General features: G+C 59.4%; 1 protein-coding gene across 3 annotated transcripts in view; it reads right to left on the bottom strand.

Annotated features, from left to right (window-relative positions):
* TECPR1 (tectonin beta-propeller repeat containing 1) overlaps positions 1–14,217 on the bottom strand; it is a 28,271-nt gene that overhangs the window by 1,735 nt on the left and 12,319 nt on the right. For all 3 annotated transcript variants that reach the window (XM_005879409.1, XM_005879408.1, XM_005879410.1), the window contains exons 8-22: positions 13,483–13,584; positions 12,158–12,303; positions 8,177–8,652; positions 7,830–7,975; positions 6,824–6,979; positions 6,087–6,236; positions 5,813–5,970; positions 4,978–5,105; positions 3,853–3,955; positions 3,216–3,312; positions 3,064–3,143; positions 2,136–2,192; positions 1,477–1,657; positions 1,080–1,215; positions 279–371 (exon numbers count right to left, since the gene is read on the bottom strand). In XM_005879409.1, coding sequence (XP_005879471.1) covers positions 279–371; positions 1,080–1,215; positions 1,477–1,657; positions 2,136–2,192; positions 3,064–3,143; positions 3,216–3,312; positions 3,853–3,955; positions 4,978–5,105; positions 5,813–5,970; positions 6,087–6,236; positions 6,824–6,979; positions 7,830–7,975; positions 8,177–8,652; positions 12,158–12,303; positions 13,483–13,584 — 2,209 coding nt within the window. The remainder of the gene's footprint in view (positions 1–278; positions 372–1,079; positions 1,216–1,476; positions 1,658–2,135; positions 2,193–3,063; positions 3,144–3,215; positions 3,313–3,852; positions 3,956–4,977; positions 5,106–5,812; positions 5,971–6,086; positions 6,237–6,823; positions 6,980–7,829; positions 7,976–8,176; positions 8,653–12,157; positions 12,304–13,482; positions 13,585–14,217) is intronic.

The raw sequence follows: 14,217 nt of genomic DNA, 5'->3' as shown, positions 1-14,217 counted from the left end.
TGTCGCAGGGCTCGCAGGTCACAGGCCCTGCTACGCAGCGTCACCCAGGCCCTGGCACCGTGCCCTCGGCCAGGCAGGGCTGACCACCGGGGGGAGGCTGGGTCCCCCCCTGGGGAACATGGGGGAGGGACCTGTGTGGAGGCCGACCTCGGGTCTCTCCTGGTGGCTGACATAGGTCTTGTGTCAGGTACCTGGGGGCTGGTGAGGGTCTCATCCCATCGGGGTGCTCAGAGAACCCCAACCCCCCTGGTGGCCACTGGGGACCAGGAACAACTTGCCATTGTCATCCACGGCGTACACGGACGTCTGGCCCACAGACACCTGCTTCAGCCTCTGCTTGGCAGGAGATGGGATGTGGTACCAGCAGTCACCTGCCAAGGGAGGTAGGACTTGGAGGCGCCTGGGAAGCACCGAACCTGTGACCCAGGCGCCTGGGGGCCCGTGGTCTCCTCTGCAGCTCCCAGGGTGGGTGGGTGCCATGCCCTGCTGACCTCCAACACCCTGGTCTCTCTCAAGGCCCAAAAGAGGCCGGGGCAGGTTCCAGATGGTGGGGCTGGAGGGGCCGGTCTCACACAGGGACACATGGTGCCCAGCCCGGCATGTGGGCAAGAGCCAGCCCTGCAGCTGCTATGCAAACCCAAGGCCCTCAGCCCCATGTGGAGGGCACGACGCACCAGCCACCACCTCTTCATCCGTCCATTCCAGTGCCACCCTCCCCCATGCCAGACACTGTCCAGACATCCAGTCAAGAACACGCCGGCTTAGGCTGCCCTCCGGGGAGTGGCCACTGTGGAGTGGGCCGAGCGGGGCCACCCCAGGAGCGTCCCAACAGGCCTGTCCCCTGGTGGGCAGGACCTGCAAGGCACCCAAAAGCGCCCACCACCAGCTGCCCTGGCAGGAGGCCAGGACGGTGCAGAGCAGCTGCAGGGAAGGGGCGTGGCCTCGGGATCCTGGCTGTGCCCAGCAGCTGGTCCGCAGGCTGCTTTCACCACGGGCTTGCTGAGTTAAGGGGCAGCCAGGGGCCGTCGGCCTGCAGCCTCGCTGACAGCCCCATCCCCTCCAGGACAGGCGGCACTCACCAGCCGGCTTGGAGGGGGACACGGAGCCCCTGTAGAAGGCAGAGCCGTCCCTCGCCACGGCCCACACCTGGCAGCAGCCCCCGATGGAGACTGAGGCGAAGGGCTGGTCGGTGCCCACGTGCAGCCAGGAGGCGCCCTGGAGACCGAGTGAGGAGACACTGAGGGCTGCCTGGCCCAGCCTCTGCCACCCCAGCCCCGGGTCCAGGAGCTGGGGGCTCCTCACGCCAACCTCATCCTCGGTTCCAACTGCCCACAGAGCCTGGCGACCCCTGGGCGGGCCACACCTAGCCCGACTCCTCAGCAAGAGTCCTATTTCTGGAACAATCTGTCAGAACCCCACGAGTGACCACAGGTGGGCAGGCTGGTGCTCCCCAGAGGCAAGGACTGGGGTGCTCACCGCAGGGTTGAGCTCGGACACACCCAGGCGGCACAGCACGTCCCCCTTGTCACTGACGGCCCAGAGTGCGATGCTGTGTCCACTCTCGTCGGCGCCCGGGCTCTCGGGGATGATGGACACATCCCTGAGGGCGATGGGGGGCACTTCCAGCCAGGGCCCGCTGGTCACCAGCTTGCACTTTCTGTAAGTGGAGAGGGCACAACCCTGGGCACCTGGGCACCCAGATGCTGCTGCCAGCCCCAGGCCGCCTGCCCTGGGCACCCGGAGGCTCAGGAGGAAGCCTCCGTGGGAGCCTGGGGAGGGCAGGACACCCCACCCACCCCTGCACCTGGGTGGGCACCCCTTCCTGGATGGGTGGCCCCACACTCCTGCCCCAGCCGCTCCCTCCCCCAGCCAGGCCTCCTGTCCTGCCTACAAGCAGAGGCTGCCAATGACATTTCTCTTATTTGTTCTTGAAAGCAAACTCTCCAGAAATAAGAGCGTTGGGAGCCGCGGGCACTTCCTGGGCTGACATTTACTTTGATTCTGTTTCCCCTCCCCGTGGCCTCCCTGTTCCTTCCAGGGTACTGAGGTTGGAGGAGGGGGGGGGGGTCTGGCCTGGAAGGGACCAGGACGAGGGGCCAGGCCACACCCCCAGCTACCTTGTGCTCAGTCTTTACCTGGCCCAGCACCTCCTCCTGACAAAATCCCTCATGGTTTTGTACCCGTGATATGAGCTGCAAGAGGAAGAAGAAGCTGAAATCGAGACCACTTCGGGGAAAGTGACGCTGCGCACACACGCACACACACACTCTCTCCATCGGTACAGGGCTCGGAGCCTGTGAGCTGTGGAGTGGGCTCAGAGGGAGCAGGTATCACAGGACACGATGCTCCTCCTTCAGACACCTCCTGCCTGGCTGGGGTCTCCCAGGGCCAGGACATGGTAGCTGCCTGACCAGGGGGTTCTAGCTAAGGGAGCTCTGCCCCTCGCCACCCCAGGCCCAACCAGAGCCCTCCTGGGAACAGTCAAGCCAAGGGCCCGAGGCCTCTGACACCTGTCACCTCCTTGGTCGGCTCACATGGCTCGGGCCCTGGCTGGGCTCTCCAGTTCCGTCTTCCACTCGAACCTATGACTTGTGTTCCCTGAAGGCCTGGGACCCCAGCCCAGCGGGCTTGTCAGCCGCTTCTCCTTGTCCTGCCCGCCTCTGACACTTGGCCTCTTGCCTGGCCCAAAGCTCCCTAGACCCCTCAGCTGGTGAACCAGGCCCCCAGCTGGCCCTCCCACACCCTGCTGGGCAGAGACACAACCAGGTGTCGAAGGAGCCAAGGCATCTCCCTGGGCCCATCTGGGCCCCTCCACATCTCTCCAAACCCTGCTGGCAGCTGAGGCAGGCACACAGGGTCTGCTCCTCAGCGATGCCCAGGTGCTTGGGGGGTGGGGGGCAGAGGGTAGGGCTCTGCCTGGCAGGGTGGTGGGGCCGCTGCTAGGGAGGAGGTCCGGCTGGGCCACACCCCCAGTCCTGCTGCTCAGGGCAGCCCCTGAGGCCTCCCCATGCAGAGAGAGAGAGAGAGAGAGAGAGAGAGAGAGAGAGAGAGAGATATGCTTACGAAGGGAAGTCACTGGCATACTGCCACCCCTCTTGGTCAGTACCCCCAGGAACGCTGAAGTCCACGGACCAGTCAGAAACCTGGGGAAGGGGTGGGTCAGTGCAGGCCGACCTTCCACTCCAACCCCTGCCCGCCCCACTGCTGGAACTCACCCAGCTCCACTGAAGGGATGGGGGCTTCGTGCCCGCCTTGGTGCACTCCTGCAGCCCCGTGGCGTCGCTCCACATGTACCGGTCAGTGGGCAGACCCCTGCGGCAAGACAAGGTGGGTGTGTGTGTGTGTCTGTGTGTGACTGGAGAGGCAAGAACAGCCTGTCCCACCCAGACACTGGCCAGTGACAGACACACACTGGGACCACTGCACCTCCGAAGGGGTGAACTGCCCCAGGTCTGGGACCATAACTGAGGTGACCCCACATCATGAGGGGGCCTGGCCTGCAATCCACTGAGGGCTGTGGCCACCGTGAGGGCGGGAAGCCCCCCTCTCTGTCTACCCCTATTTATGGATGAACCCGTCTACATGCAGACAGATCGACCTGTAGCTCATTGTATGTACATTTACGTTTTGTGCATTTCATGTATGTTGTACCTCTCAAGTAGGTTGTTAAGTCTTCCTTTCATTTAAAGACTCAAGAAGAAAAGCCTCTTTGAGGCCAACAGCCCGGACTCCAGCTCTCACGCTGCATCACCACCTTGGCCGTGGCTGCCCCGTTTCGTCAGACTGTGGCCTGGGCCGGTCGCACCTGGAAGCCCCCCAGCAGCTGGTGCAGCATCCACGCTGCGTGCTCACCTGCTGGTGTAGCCCGTGACGGGGTTCCAGCGCTGGTTCTCATAGATGTAGACGCACTTCACATCTGACTGTGGGTAGATGTTACCGGTGCTGCTGGCCAGGCCTGGGGGGAGAGGAGGCTGCCAGGCCGTGGGCTGCACCTGCCTGCTGGGCCCCAAAGGCCCGAGACTGGGCGGGGAGGTCAGGCTGAAGGTCAGCCGAGAGGGGCTCACAGGCCTGCTGAGCTTATCTGGCAGGGCCCGGCCCGCGGGGTCTCTCTGATTGTTCTGGGTTTGCGTAACCTTGGTGAGAAGAACCCGCTAGGCACCCATCCACACCCCCGCCAGCTCCGCCGCCTCACACTCTGTTCTGGCTGCACCTCTTACTCCTCACCATCCCACTTACCTGGACTGGGCAGGTGAGAGACCCAACCAGCTCACCCCCTGCTAACACTCAATAACCTCCAGGAGCCACAATTTCCTCATTGGTGAAACGGGGACCAAGGCACTGCCTCCCTCACCAGCATGGATGCTGTTAGTTCTGTGAGAGGTGTGGCCCGTGGTCTCAGTGGACACCCAGCTCTACAGCATCAGCCCCCCCACCCTGGCGCGGGGCGTGGGCATGGTGTGTCCCGTTCCGGCCTTGTTTCTGCTCCCCTTCCCAGGAGGAGAAAGAGCCCCCTGCCTCCCAGAGCTGGGGGAGCGCAAGGGGCTCCCAGCCCGAGGCACAACCCACCTAACGAGGAGCTCGAACCTGGGCCTGGGAATCAGGGGACCCAGGTGCTGGGCTGCCCCATGTGCCTGAGGCTCGTCTATGAAATGAGGGCTTGGGCATGGGGGGGGCCTCGGTGGCTGCCTTCCTAGAGCCTTCGAGGCCGGGAAGGCACATGGGAGGCGGGGCCTGGTCTCCGGGCTGTCATGCCCCCGGGTTGGCCCAGGATTGTCCTCTGCAGAGGCTGGCAGTGCTGAAGGTCACCTGTCACCTGGTTGCCAACTGAGTGTCAACACCGGGACGGCGGCTCTGGCGTGGGGCCAGGGAGCCAGAGGGATTAGAGGGAACTGCTAGGAAGGCTGTGCAGGGCGGGAGCCAGGCTTGCCAGCCTCGGGGGCGGGCCACCCTCACCCTCACCCTCACCCTCACCCTCACCTTGGAAGCAGCCTCCTCCGTAGCCACCTGTGTACACCCAGGCTGTGCCGTCGTAGCCAATGCCCCACACCACGCCCCGGCTGCTGGCCTCCACCACCCGCAGGTGGCCGCCCATCTGCCGCCAGAACCTGGGAGGAGGGGAGAGAGGGTGGAGAAGCGACCCAGCAGGGCCTTCCAGCCTCCCCGCTGGAGCCCTGGGGCCTGGGACAAGAGTGTAGGCAGGGAGCAGTGTCGTCCCATCGGCTGGATGAGCCACGCGAGCCTGCGACGCCTACACTGCTGCCCTGACGGTGAGACCCTCTTGGGGGCAGAGTGCAGGGTGCGGCTGCCACCTGGGTCAACCTCCTGTGGCCAAGGCCCCGCCACTGGCACAGAGGGGATCTGACTCTTTCAGATGAGAGGGGATCACCAAAGGGCAGCCAGACACGGCCACTCCTCTCCTGGGCAGGGCCTCCTACTCGCGTGTCTCCCTGGTCCTCCCTGGCTCTGGGTGACCTTTTGGGGACAGAATCGGGAGCACCATGTCCTCACCAAAAGGGTGGGTGCCCCAGACTATCACAGTGCCCCCAGTGGGTGGCCTTGTTCCTCCTCCTGGTTTAAATGCCACCTGCAGAGCCATCCCCTCACTCTGACACAGAAACTGTTCAGCGGGGTGACCCGCCCTGATGCCCCCGGGGAAGGGTCTTCGCACAGGCCCAGGCAGACTCGGGCCTGAGAACCAGCTGGCCGTGTGGCTGGCGGCAGGAAGCAAGGCCGTGTGTCCTGCTGGGGCGCCTCCTTGTGGAGCCTCAACGCTGGCTGCGGGGCGGGAGTGGCCAGGCCAGGGTGGACTCACATCTGGTCGCAGGGCAGCGGATGCTCAGGGGCCTCCAGGTCCGCGCTGGGCTCACTCACGAAGATGTCGCCCTTGCAGGTGATGGACCAGATGGCCTGCAGGGAGGGACGGCCAAGGACCCTCCGGCTCTCACAGCAGGACAGGTTGAGCAGGGCCAGCTGGCGTGGGCAGATGGCAGTCACCACTGGGAAGGGGACGGGCAGCAGGCCAAGGCTGGGCTGCCCTGAGTCTGCTGCCCTTTGACCCCTGGCCTGTGGGGCCACTGCCCACTCACCCAGTCATTCATGTCCTGCTCGGTGGCAGTAGCCAGACGCACGGGCCACCTCTGCCGGGTCCTCTCGGGGGTGTACAGGGCGAAGGAGTGCTTGTCCTCATTGAGCACGGGGACCAGCGTCGTCACCTCATTGAGAAACACGTGCAGGTACTGCGCACAGAGGGCGACGGCGAGGCTGTCACCCGGATGGACAGGGCCGGCCTGGGTGGCCCCCTTTCCACAGAGCCAGTCCTTGGGACCCTGGTGGCTCTGGGAGTCCCAGCATGGAAGCCCAGCTCGTGAGCAGATGCCGGGTTTCACCTTTGGTGGCAAGGTGAGACTGACTGGTTCAGACCCAGCCCTGGGGGAGGGGTGGCTTTATCTCTGTGAGCCTGACTTCTCATGAAACACGGGAGCCTGTCAGCGTCAGACCTAGAGACGGCTCTGCGGGCCACCAACACCTGCCCGCCACTGACGGGGACTCTGTCATAGGGGCTGGGGCTTTGTAGGTGCCAGACGCTGTCCTGGGCTGGGCACCTCGGGGCCACCGTCCCAGGCCTGTTCCTGCACCCGCCTCCCCCGGCACCCGCACCCCTCCCGCCTTCCCGCCACTGACGGGGACTCTGTCATAGGGGCTGGGGCTTTGTAGGTGCCAGACGCTGTCCTGGGCTGGGCACCTCGGGGCCACCGTCCCAGGCCTGTTCCTGCACCCGCCTCCCCCGGCACCCGCACCCCTCCCGCCTTCCCCTCCCTTGCACCTTCTTCTCCTCGTGGACCACGTAGTAGATGAAGAGGATGCTGTCCCGGGCCCCGTCATGCCCCGTGAACTGCTCCAAGGCCATGCGGACGTCCACCCACTTGTGGGGCTTCCAGTCGCACCACCACTGCAGGGCCCCCGTCTTCACCCACACGGACTGCAGCACAGGCCCCGGAGGCGAGGGACCGTCACAGGCGGGCCCCCGGGCCCCCGACTTGGGCCCTGCGTGTGCCCAGTTCCCAGCGCCCCAGGGCTACCCTGGCCCCAGTCCCTTCTCCACCTCACAGGGGACTCCCGCCCAGCGCTCCCAGACAAGGGACACTATCAGACCCCAATAGGGGCCAGGCCGCAAGCCAGTGTCAGCTGCACAGAACAGCCTGTGGGGCCACAGTCACCCCTTGTTCTGGGTGGGGAAACGGAGGCCTGGGGAGAGTCTGTGTCTGGCCCAACGTCACAGAGTGAGCCAGGGGCACAGCCTGCGCACACCCACCCGCCTGCCGGGTGGCCGCTTGGCCACCGGGAGATGCTTCTGCACCACCATTCGAGACACAGCCGGGTCCTCTGCATGAACCCCGCTGAGTCCTTCATGTAATTTCCACCTCTAGGGGCTGGGCTCGCCCTGAGGGGCCCGAGACTACCCTCAATCTTGTCCTCAGTTCTCAATAAAACACTGCACCATCGGGCACGTGGGGACCCCTCCTGCAGGGAGAGGACAGTGTGATTCCCACCCCACCACCCGCTGAGACTGCTGTGGTCTCTGGTCCCAGGGTCGACGCTGGGCCCGCATCACAGTGGGGCCTGACGGAGGCCTTTGGGGTGGATGAGTAAAGGAACGAACTTGTTTTTCATTCTGGAATCTACAAGGAGAAGGGCAGGCTTCCCATCCGAGAGAGATGGGCAGAGGGATGCAGGCATCCGTCTGTCTGTTTCTCCCACCTCACCTTGGGGCCGGTATACATAGACACTCAGTAAATGCCGGCTGAGAAACTGTCCCGGCGCCCGCCCACCTGCTCCACGGCCTGTTCGTAATGTCGGAAGTTCTCCAGCTCCCGCTTGGTCCTTTCCGTCAGCTGCTGGAAGATCTGCTTCCGCCAGGCGGCGGTCTGGGCCGGCGTGATGGACAGGGACAGTGTCTGCATGGAGGAAGACAGGCCTGCGGCCGGCCAGAGCCTCAGGGCCAGGTGTCTGGCATGCCCACAGCTGTGCAGCAGGCCAGGGTTTTGTTTTTAAATCAGCCCTTTCTTGCTAGAGAGCTATGATCTCCCTAAAATGCCCACGAGCCCTCCCCTCACCCTTCTCCCTGATGTCCCCCAGTCCAGCCTAGAATGGCAAGCACAGGGCAGCACCCTCTTACCCGACTGGGCGGTGAACCACTTGAGCACAGTGTGGGCCTCCACGGCACAGCCTCCTCCTGACACCCAGACCCACAGCGGGTGGTCGTCAGCGCAGTAGGGCTCCTCCAAGCCCAGTGGGAGCATCTCCAGCGAGGAGAGGCCGGTGGTCTCAGCGGAGTGGCTGGGCGCTTTCTTGGGCTCCTTCAGGTCGATACTGGTCCAGGGCAGCTCTGCAGGGGTGGAGGCCGGGCCAGGGCGAGGCTCAGGCCCCGGGGTCTGATCAGCTGGGCTGGCACCCTCCAAGGCATGCTCTGTGGTCTTGGTGGTGCCTGGGCCTGACGCCGAGCTGCCCTTGGAGTTGCCGGGACTTTCCGGAGACTCTGCAGGGACAGGCTGCTCAGGCCCTGGTCTCTCAGCTTCCGAGGAGGCATCCGTGTCGCTCGGTGCGCAGGAATCGCCACTGACCCTCACCTCGTCACCAAAGAAACAGCCAGCGCTGGGGACGAAGGGGGCAGAGCTGTGACTCCCTGGAGGGAGGAACATGTGCTGCTCACCTGCTCCACCACCGAGAACCTGTGTGACCCCCGGGCAAGTCACAGCTTCTCTGCAACGCAGGGAGCTGGGCTCTGTGCACAGTCCCGGCACCCAGGCCGTATCCACACCCATCAGATCAATATTCCTGGACGTGGAGATCTAATATCTTTTTTTTTTTGTGGCAAAATACGTGTGATGTAAAGTTTACCATTTTAAATCATGCAATGCAGTGGCATAAGTATATTCATAATGTTGTGCCACCATCACCACAACCCAGTTCCAGAACCTTCTCATCACTCCAAATGGAAACACTGTACCACTGAGTCACTCTTCATCCTCCTCTTGCCCAGCTTCCTGGCAACCACTAAGGTGCTTTCTGTCTCTATGGATTTGCCTATTCTGGATACTTCATGTAAATAACATCATACAAAATGCAACCTTTTGGGACTGGCTTCTTTGACTTAGTATAATGATGTCAAGGTTCACCCATGTTGTGGCTGGTGGCAGTACTTCGTTTCTTTTTATTTATTTATTTTTAATACTAGTGGCCCGGTGCACAAATTTGTGCACATTGAAAGGAAATTAATTAGAAGAAATATTTTAATAACTCTATTCGCCCTTTCTCTATAATAGAAGTGTCAACCAAATTCCCGATCAACAATGACAGATCGAAACACATGTGTGCGATTGGCGCCAGCAAGAGCTTTATATGTATAGCACATGCGTGAGTCAACTTAGCCTTTTATATATAGAGATACACTTGCTTAATTAGACCTGCTTTCTGATTTAGCTAAACTTTTTCCACAGTGAAGCACCCCAACTTCTCTTTCAGGTAATTGTCAGCAACACAGCAGTAAATATCAACACAAAGCAGATTATTATTATAGATCACACAGGGAGAACAAAGGGTGAAATATTTAACTGCAGCAGTGTTTACTTACATTCTGCGCAGTGAGAAAACCTGAAGTCATTGTCAATGTCCACCATTTCTTACTTTTTTTCAGTCGGGTCAAGTTTCTAAGCTTTCTAAATCTCCGTTTCCCGGCTAATGAAAAGAAAATAGGATTCCACCGAGTCTCCTATCTACTTACTCCAGGACTTCTGTGAGGATCAAATGAGATGAGGCATGTGAAAACACTTCACAGACATTTGGTTACAGTGTGAAATGTTTACCCCTGGCTATAAAGCAAGTCGTGTTTCTGGGCTGAAGAAACTGCAAGGAGGCTAGTCACTAGGGAGAGGAAGCCGGGCATTGCTATGTGATGTTGTTACCCGGACAGTTGGACACTTAGCATATTAGCCTTTTATATATACAGATATTTTTATTGATTTTAGAGAGGAAGGGAGAGATAGAAACATCAATGATGAGAGAGAAAATCATTGATCGGCTGTCTCCTGCATGCTCCACACTGGGGACTGAGCCTGCAAGGAATCAAACCTTGACCTCCTGGTTCATAGGTCGACGCTCAACCACTGAGCCACACTGGGCAGGCCATTCCTTTTTATTTATTTAGTTAGTTAGTTAGTCCTCACCTGAAGATATTTTTCCCATTGATTTTTAGAGAGAGTGGAAGGAAGGAAGGGGAAGAGAAACAGAGAGAAACATCAATGTGAGAAAGACACATCAATTGGTTGCTTTCCTCACATGTCCTGACCAGGGCTGTGGATAGAATCTGCAATCCAGGTATGTGCTCTTGACTGGGAATGGAACCCTGGAGCCTTAGGTGCTCGGGCCGACACTCTAAGCACTGAGAAACACCAGCCAGGGTGGTACTTCATTCCTTTTTATTGCTGAGTGATGTTCTACTTTATGGCTAGACCCCGTTTTACTTATCCATTCACCCAATGATGGACATTTGGGTTGTTTCCACCTTCTGGCAGTAGTGAGTCCTTCTTCTACAAACATTCGCACACATGTTTTGTGTGAGCACCTGTTTTCAATTCTCTCAGGTACCTGTCTAGGAGCGAAACTGCTCGGTCACAAGGTGACTCTATCTTTAACTTCCAGAGGAACTGCCAGACTGCTTCCCAAAGCTTAATTCCTGCCAGCTGTGTACAGAGTTCTAATTCCTCCACATCTCAACACTTTTACTGTCTTTCTTTTGGATCACAGCTGTTCTGGTGGGTGTGCAGTGGTATCTCACCTGGGCCCTGACTTGCATTTCCCCAATGACTGATGACACCTAGCATCTTTCCCTGCGCTCACCGGTCATTCACGTATCTACTTTGCAGAAATGCATTCAAGTCATTGCCCTTTTAACATGTTAAGCGCCCAGCCTGTTTTGTCTTCCGGACGGAAGTATAGTGTCAGTCACTGGTGACTGACCTGGTGCTTAACATGTTAAAATTGGGTTGTTTGTCCTTGTCACGCTGTAAGAGTTCTTGATGTGTATTCTAGATACTAGGCCCTTGTCAAATATATGCTTTGCAAATACTTTCTCCCATTGAATTATCTTTTCACTCTCTTGATAGTGTGCTTTGGTGCATAAAACTTTTTATTTTGATGAAGTCCAATCTATCTTTCCTTTTGTTTCTTGTGCTTTTGTTGTATTTAAGAAGCCACTGCCGACTGCAAGGTCAGGCAGATTTTTGGCATCAGTAGTTTCAGAAGCTTCTCAGCTGATTCCAATGTGCTGCTCAGCGTGAGAACCACCAGCTGAGATGGAAACTTCCGGTAAGTGGGGGGAAACCCTGCCTGGCTGGCCTCCCGGCCCTCTCAGCTGGTGGTGCAATGACCACCAGGCTGTGGGAGGGTCCAGGCTGCAGACAGGAACCTGGCAGGCTGAGGAGCACCGTGTGAGGTTCCATGTGCCGCACGACAGGCAGGTAAGCACTGTGGGCACGCCCCTGTGGAGCGGAGCCGATGCTAAATCACCTGCCTGCACTCTAAGCGCCGGTGGGCAGAGCTGGGACTCACCCACACCCTCTAGAACCAAGGACCTCAGTGTGCGGCCCCAGAACTGAGGCAGTAGCACACCTGGGGCCGGAGCAAGAAACAAAATCTCGGGTGCCCGTATCTATAGAAACAGATGCTCTGGGGGCGGGGCCTGGAAAACACCCAGGGAACAAGCCCCCAAAGAGTCTGGGGCACGCCCCAGGCTGAAGCCCCAGCTCCAGAGGAGAGAGACCGTCCATCCTCATCCCTGAGCACCCACCTGCAAAGAGGCCTTTTCCCCCCTGACCTTGAGATGCCAGAACCAACCGGCCAGTTCTGCTCAGGGACAATCTGAGGCTCCAATAGGGACAGGCATCCCAGCCTCGCTCCCCTGTCACCTCCCACCCTCGGGACCAGCCTCAACACCAGGCACAGGAAGGGGAGACCCACAGGCTGCCGTTTTTCCTGCCCGAGATGAGGCTCAGCGCCCTGTTGAGAGGCTGGGCGGCGGCATCCTCCAGGCACTGCCCACCGAGGCCACGGGCAGCCCTTCCCCACCCGATTCCTCCATGCCCCGCGCCCCTGGGATCACCTGAGGAGACTTGAGGAGCTGCCGGAGTGCGACCGGTCACACACACGACTGGCGACAATGGCCTTCCACATCTTCCCACTGAGCTCGCTCGGGGTGATGCCCTGCCGGAAGTACACGGCCCAGTCCTCGTAGCCGATGCCCCAGACCTGGAACGGAGGTGCTGCTGGGTGGGGAGCCAGGGCAGACCTGGGGGCTCTCCTCCCTTTGGGGGTGTGGGAGGAGGATGGGGTGGAGGAGTCTGTACATGCAGTGGGGTGTGTGTGTGCACGTGTGTTGGGGGTGGAAGGTGGATGGCATGGCCATGGGCGGGGTGCAGAGGTAAAATTCAGGAAGCTGGGTGAGGGCTCGGCACCAAGCTCAGGAGAAGCAGGGGCCTGTGCGGCTCCTTGACCTTCAGGCAGACCCAGGGCCAGAGTAGGTGGTGGTGCTGGTGGGTGCTGGGCTGGGACATGAAGTCCACCCATGTCCTCATTGTGTCTCTGGTGGGAGGGAAGCTGTTCCCAGTGAACACAGAGGGTGGTCCTGGTCTTTAAGTAAAATAACCTCCTTGATCCTGGCCTCGTTTTCCAGGGGAAAGGTGCCAGGACGCTCCTCCCCTCTGCCTCTGGGCGCCGAGGAAGGGGTGCTGGGCAGCCGAAGGGCCCAGGGGAGGGGTCCAGGGAACAACCATTTCGAGCCTAAATTTGACGGACCCCAGCCAGGCTTGGCAGAGCCTTGGCCCAGGAGGCTTTGCTGGGAGGGCTCCCGGGCCTCCGCCAGGCGGGCTGGCCTCATGCTCCATCCCTATGTGCACCTGCTGGCGCCTGCCTCGCCCCTGACCGCTGTGCACACAGCTCACTGGGGCGGGTGGGAGGAGGGCCAGCACCCCTGGGAGGAGCTTCCATCACAGTGCAACAGGGGGCACATGTCACCTTCACATGTCGAGTCTTAAAAATCGCCAGACCTCGTTATTTAAGAGGAGGAGGCTCCGCTGTGCGAACTACACGGGTGACGTTGAAGAGACCCTGCATCTAGAAAGTCGGGAAGATCGGCTCCATCCTTCCCTGGTGGTCTGATTTCCCCCAAATATTTCTCAACCGAAGTCCTCCCGTCTCCGGGATGCATGTCTCTCCCCCAGATCTGTGCTCACTGTCCCTGCTCTGGGGGTCCTGCGGGGGTGGTGGTGACCCAAGGCAGGCGGGGGCTCTGGGACAAAGGCTGGGAGAGTGTGGAGGTGCTGCCCCCCCACCCATGGGGGCACCAGGAAGAGATGTGGGAAGGAAGCATCAGGAGCCCCCATACTGAGACCCGCCCCCAGGAAGCAAGGCCCGGAACCACGCGCACACCTGGTCGTTGAGCCCCACGTCCACCATAGTCATCTCTCCAACCATCTCGATCCAGCTGGTGCCACGGGGGTTGTGAGAGTTGACGCCTCTGCGGAACCACACCTGGGAAAGTCAGAAATAAATGCCTCCCTGGAATGCCACTGACACAGGTGGGGTGTTTTGTTCTTAATTAAAGCGAAAGAAGAACATGAATAATCTGACCCTGTGGTTCATGCCGAAAATGAGCACAACACATCCTTCAGGAAGGAAACGTTCACCCCGTGCCTCTTGCCCACATCCCTCTGGGCTGAGGGTCACCTGCCCCCGTCACACTTGTCCTGGTGGCTTCCTGTCCATTCTCCAGCTCAGGGCATTGTTTCTCCAGGAGACAACGCTGCCTGGGTCATTCTAGAACAGTGATGGCGAACCTATGACACGCCGAACTCATTTTTTTTGGTTGATTTTTCTGTTAAATGGCATTTAAATATATAAAATAAATATCAAAAATATGTCTTTGTTTTACTGTGGTTGCAAATATCAAAAAATTTCTATATGTGACACGGCACCAGAGTTAAGTTAGGGTTTTTCAAAATGCTGACATGCCGAGCTCAAAAGGTTCGCCATCACTGTCCTAGTTCATGGGTTGACACTTAACCTCTGAGCCATGCTGGCCGGGCTTTTGTTGTTTTTATATTCTTATTGATTTCAGAGAGGAAGTGGGTGGGAGAGAGAGAAACATCAATGATGAGAGAGAAT

The sequence above is a fragment of the Myotis brandtii genome, unplaced genomic scaffold (genome assembly GCF_000412655.1).
Source record: "Myotis brandtii unplaced genomic scaffold, ASM41265v1 scaffold6, whole genome shotgun sequence".
Classification (NCBI taxonomy): domain Eukaryota; kingdom Metazoa; phylum Chordata; class Mammalia; order Chiroptera; family Vespertilionidae; genus Myotis; species Myotis brandtii.
This window is presented reverse-complemented; position numbering and strand designations above follow the sequence as displayed.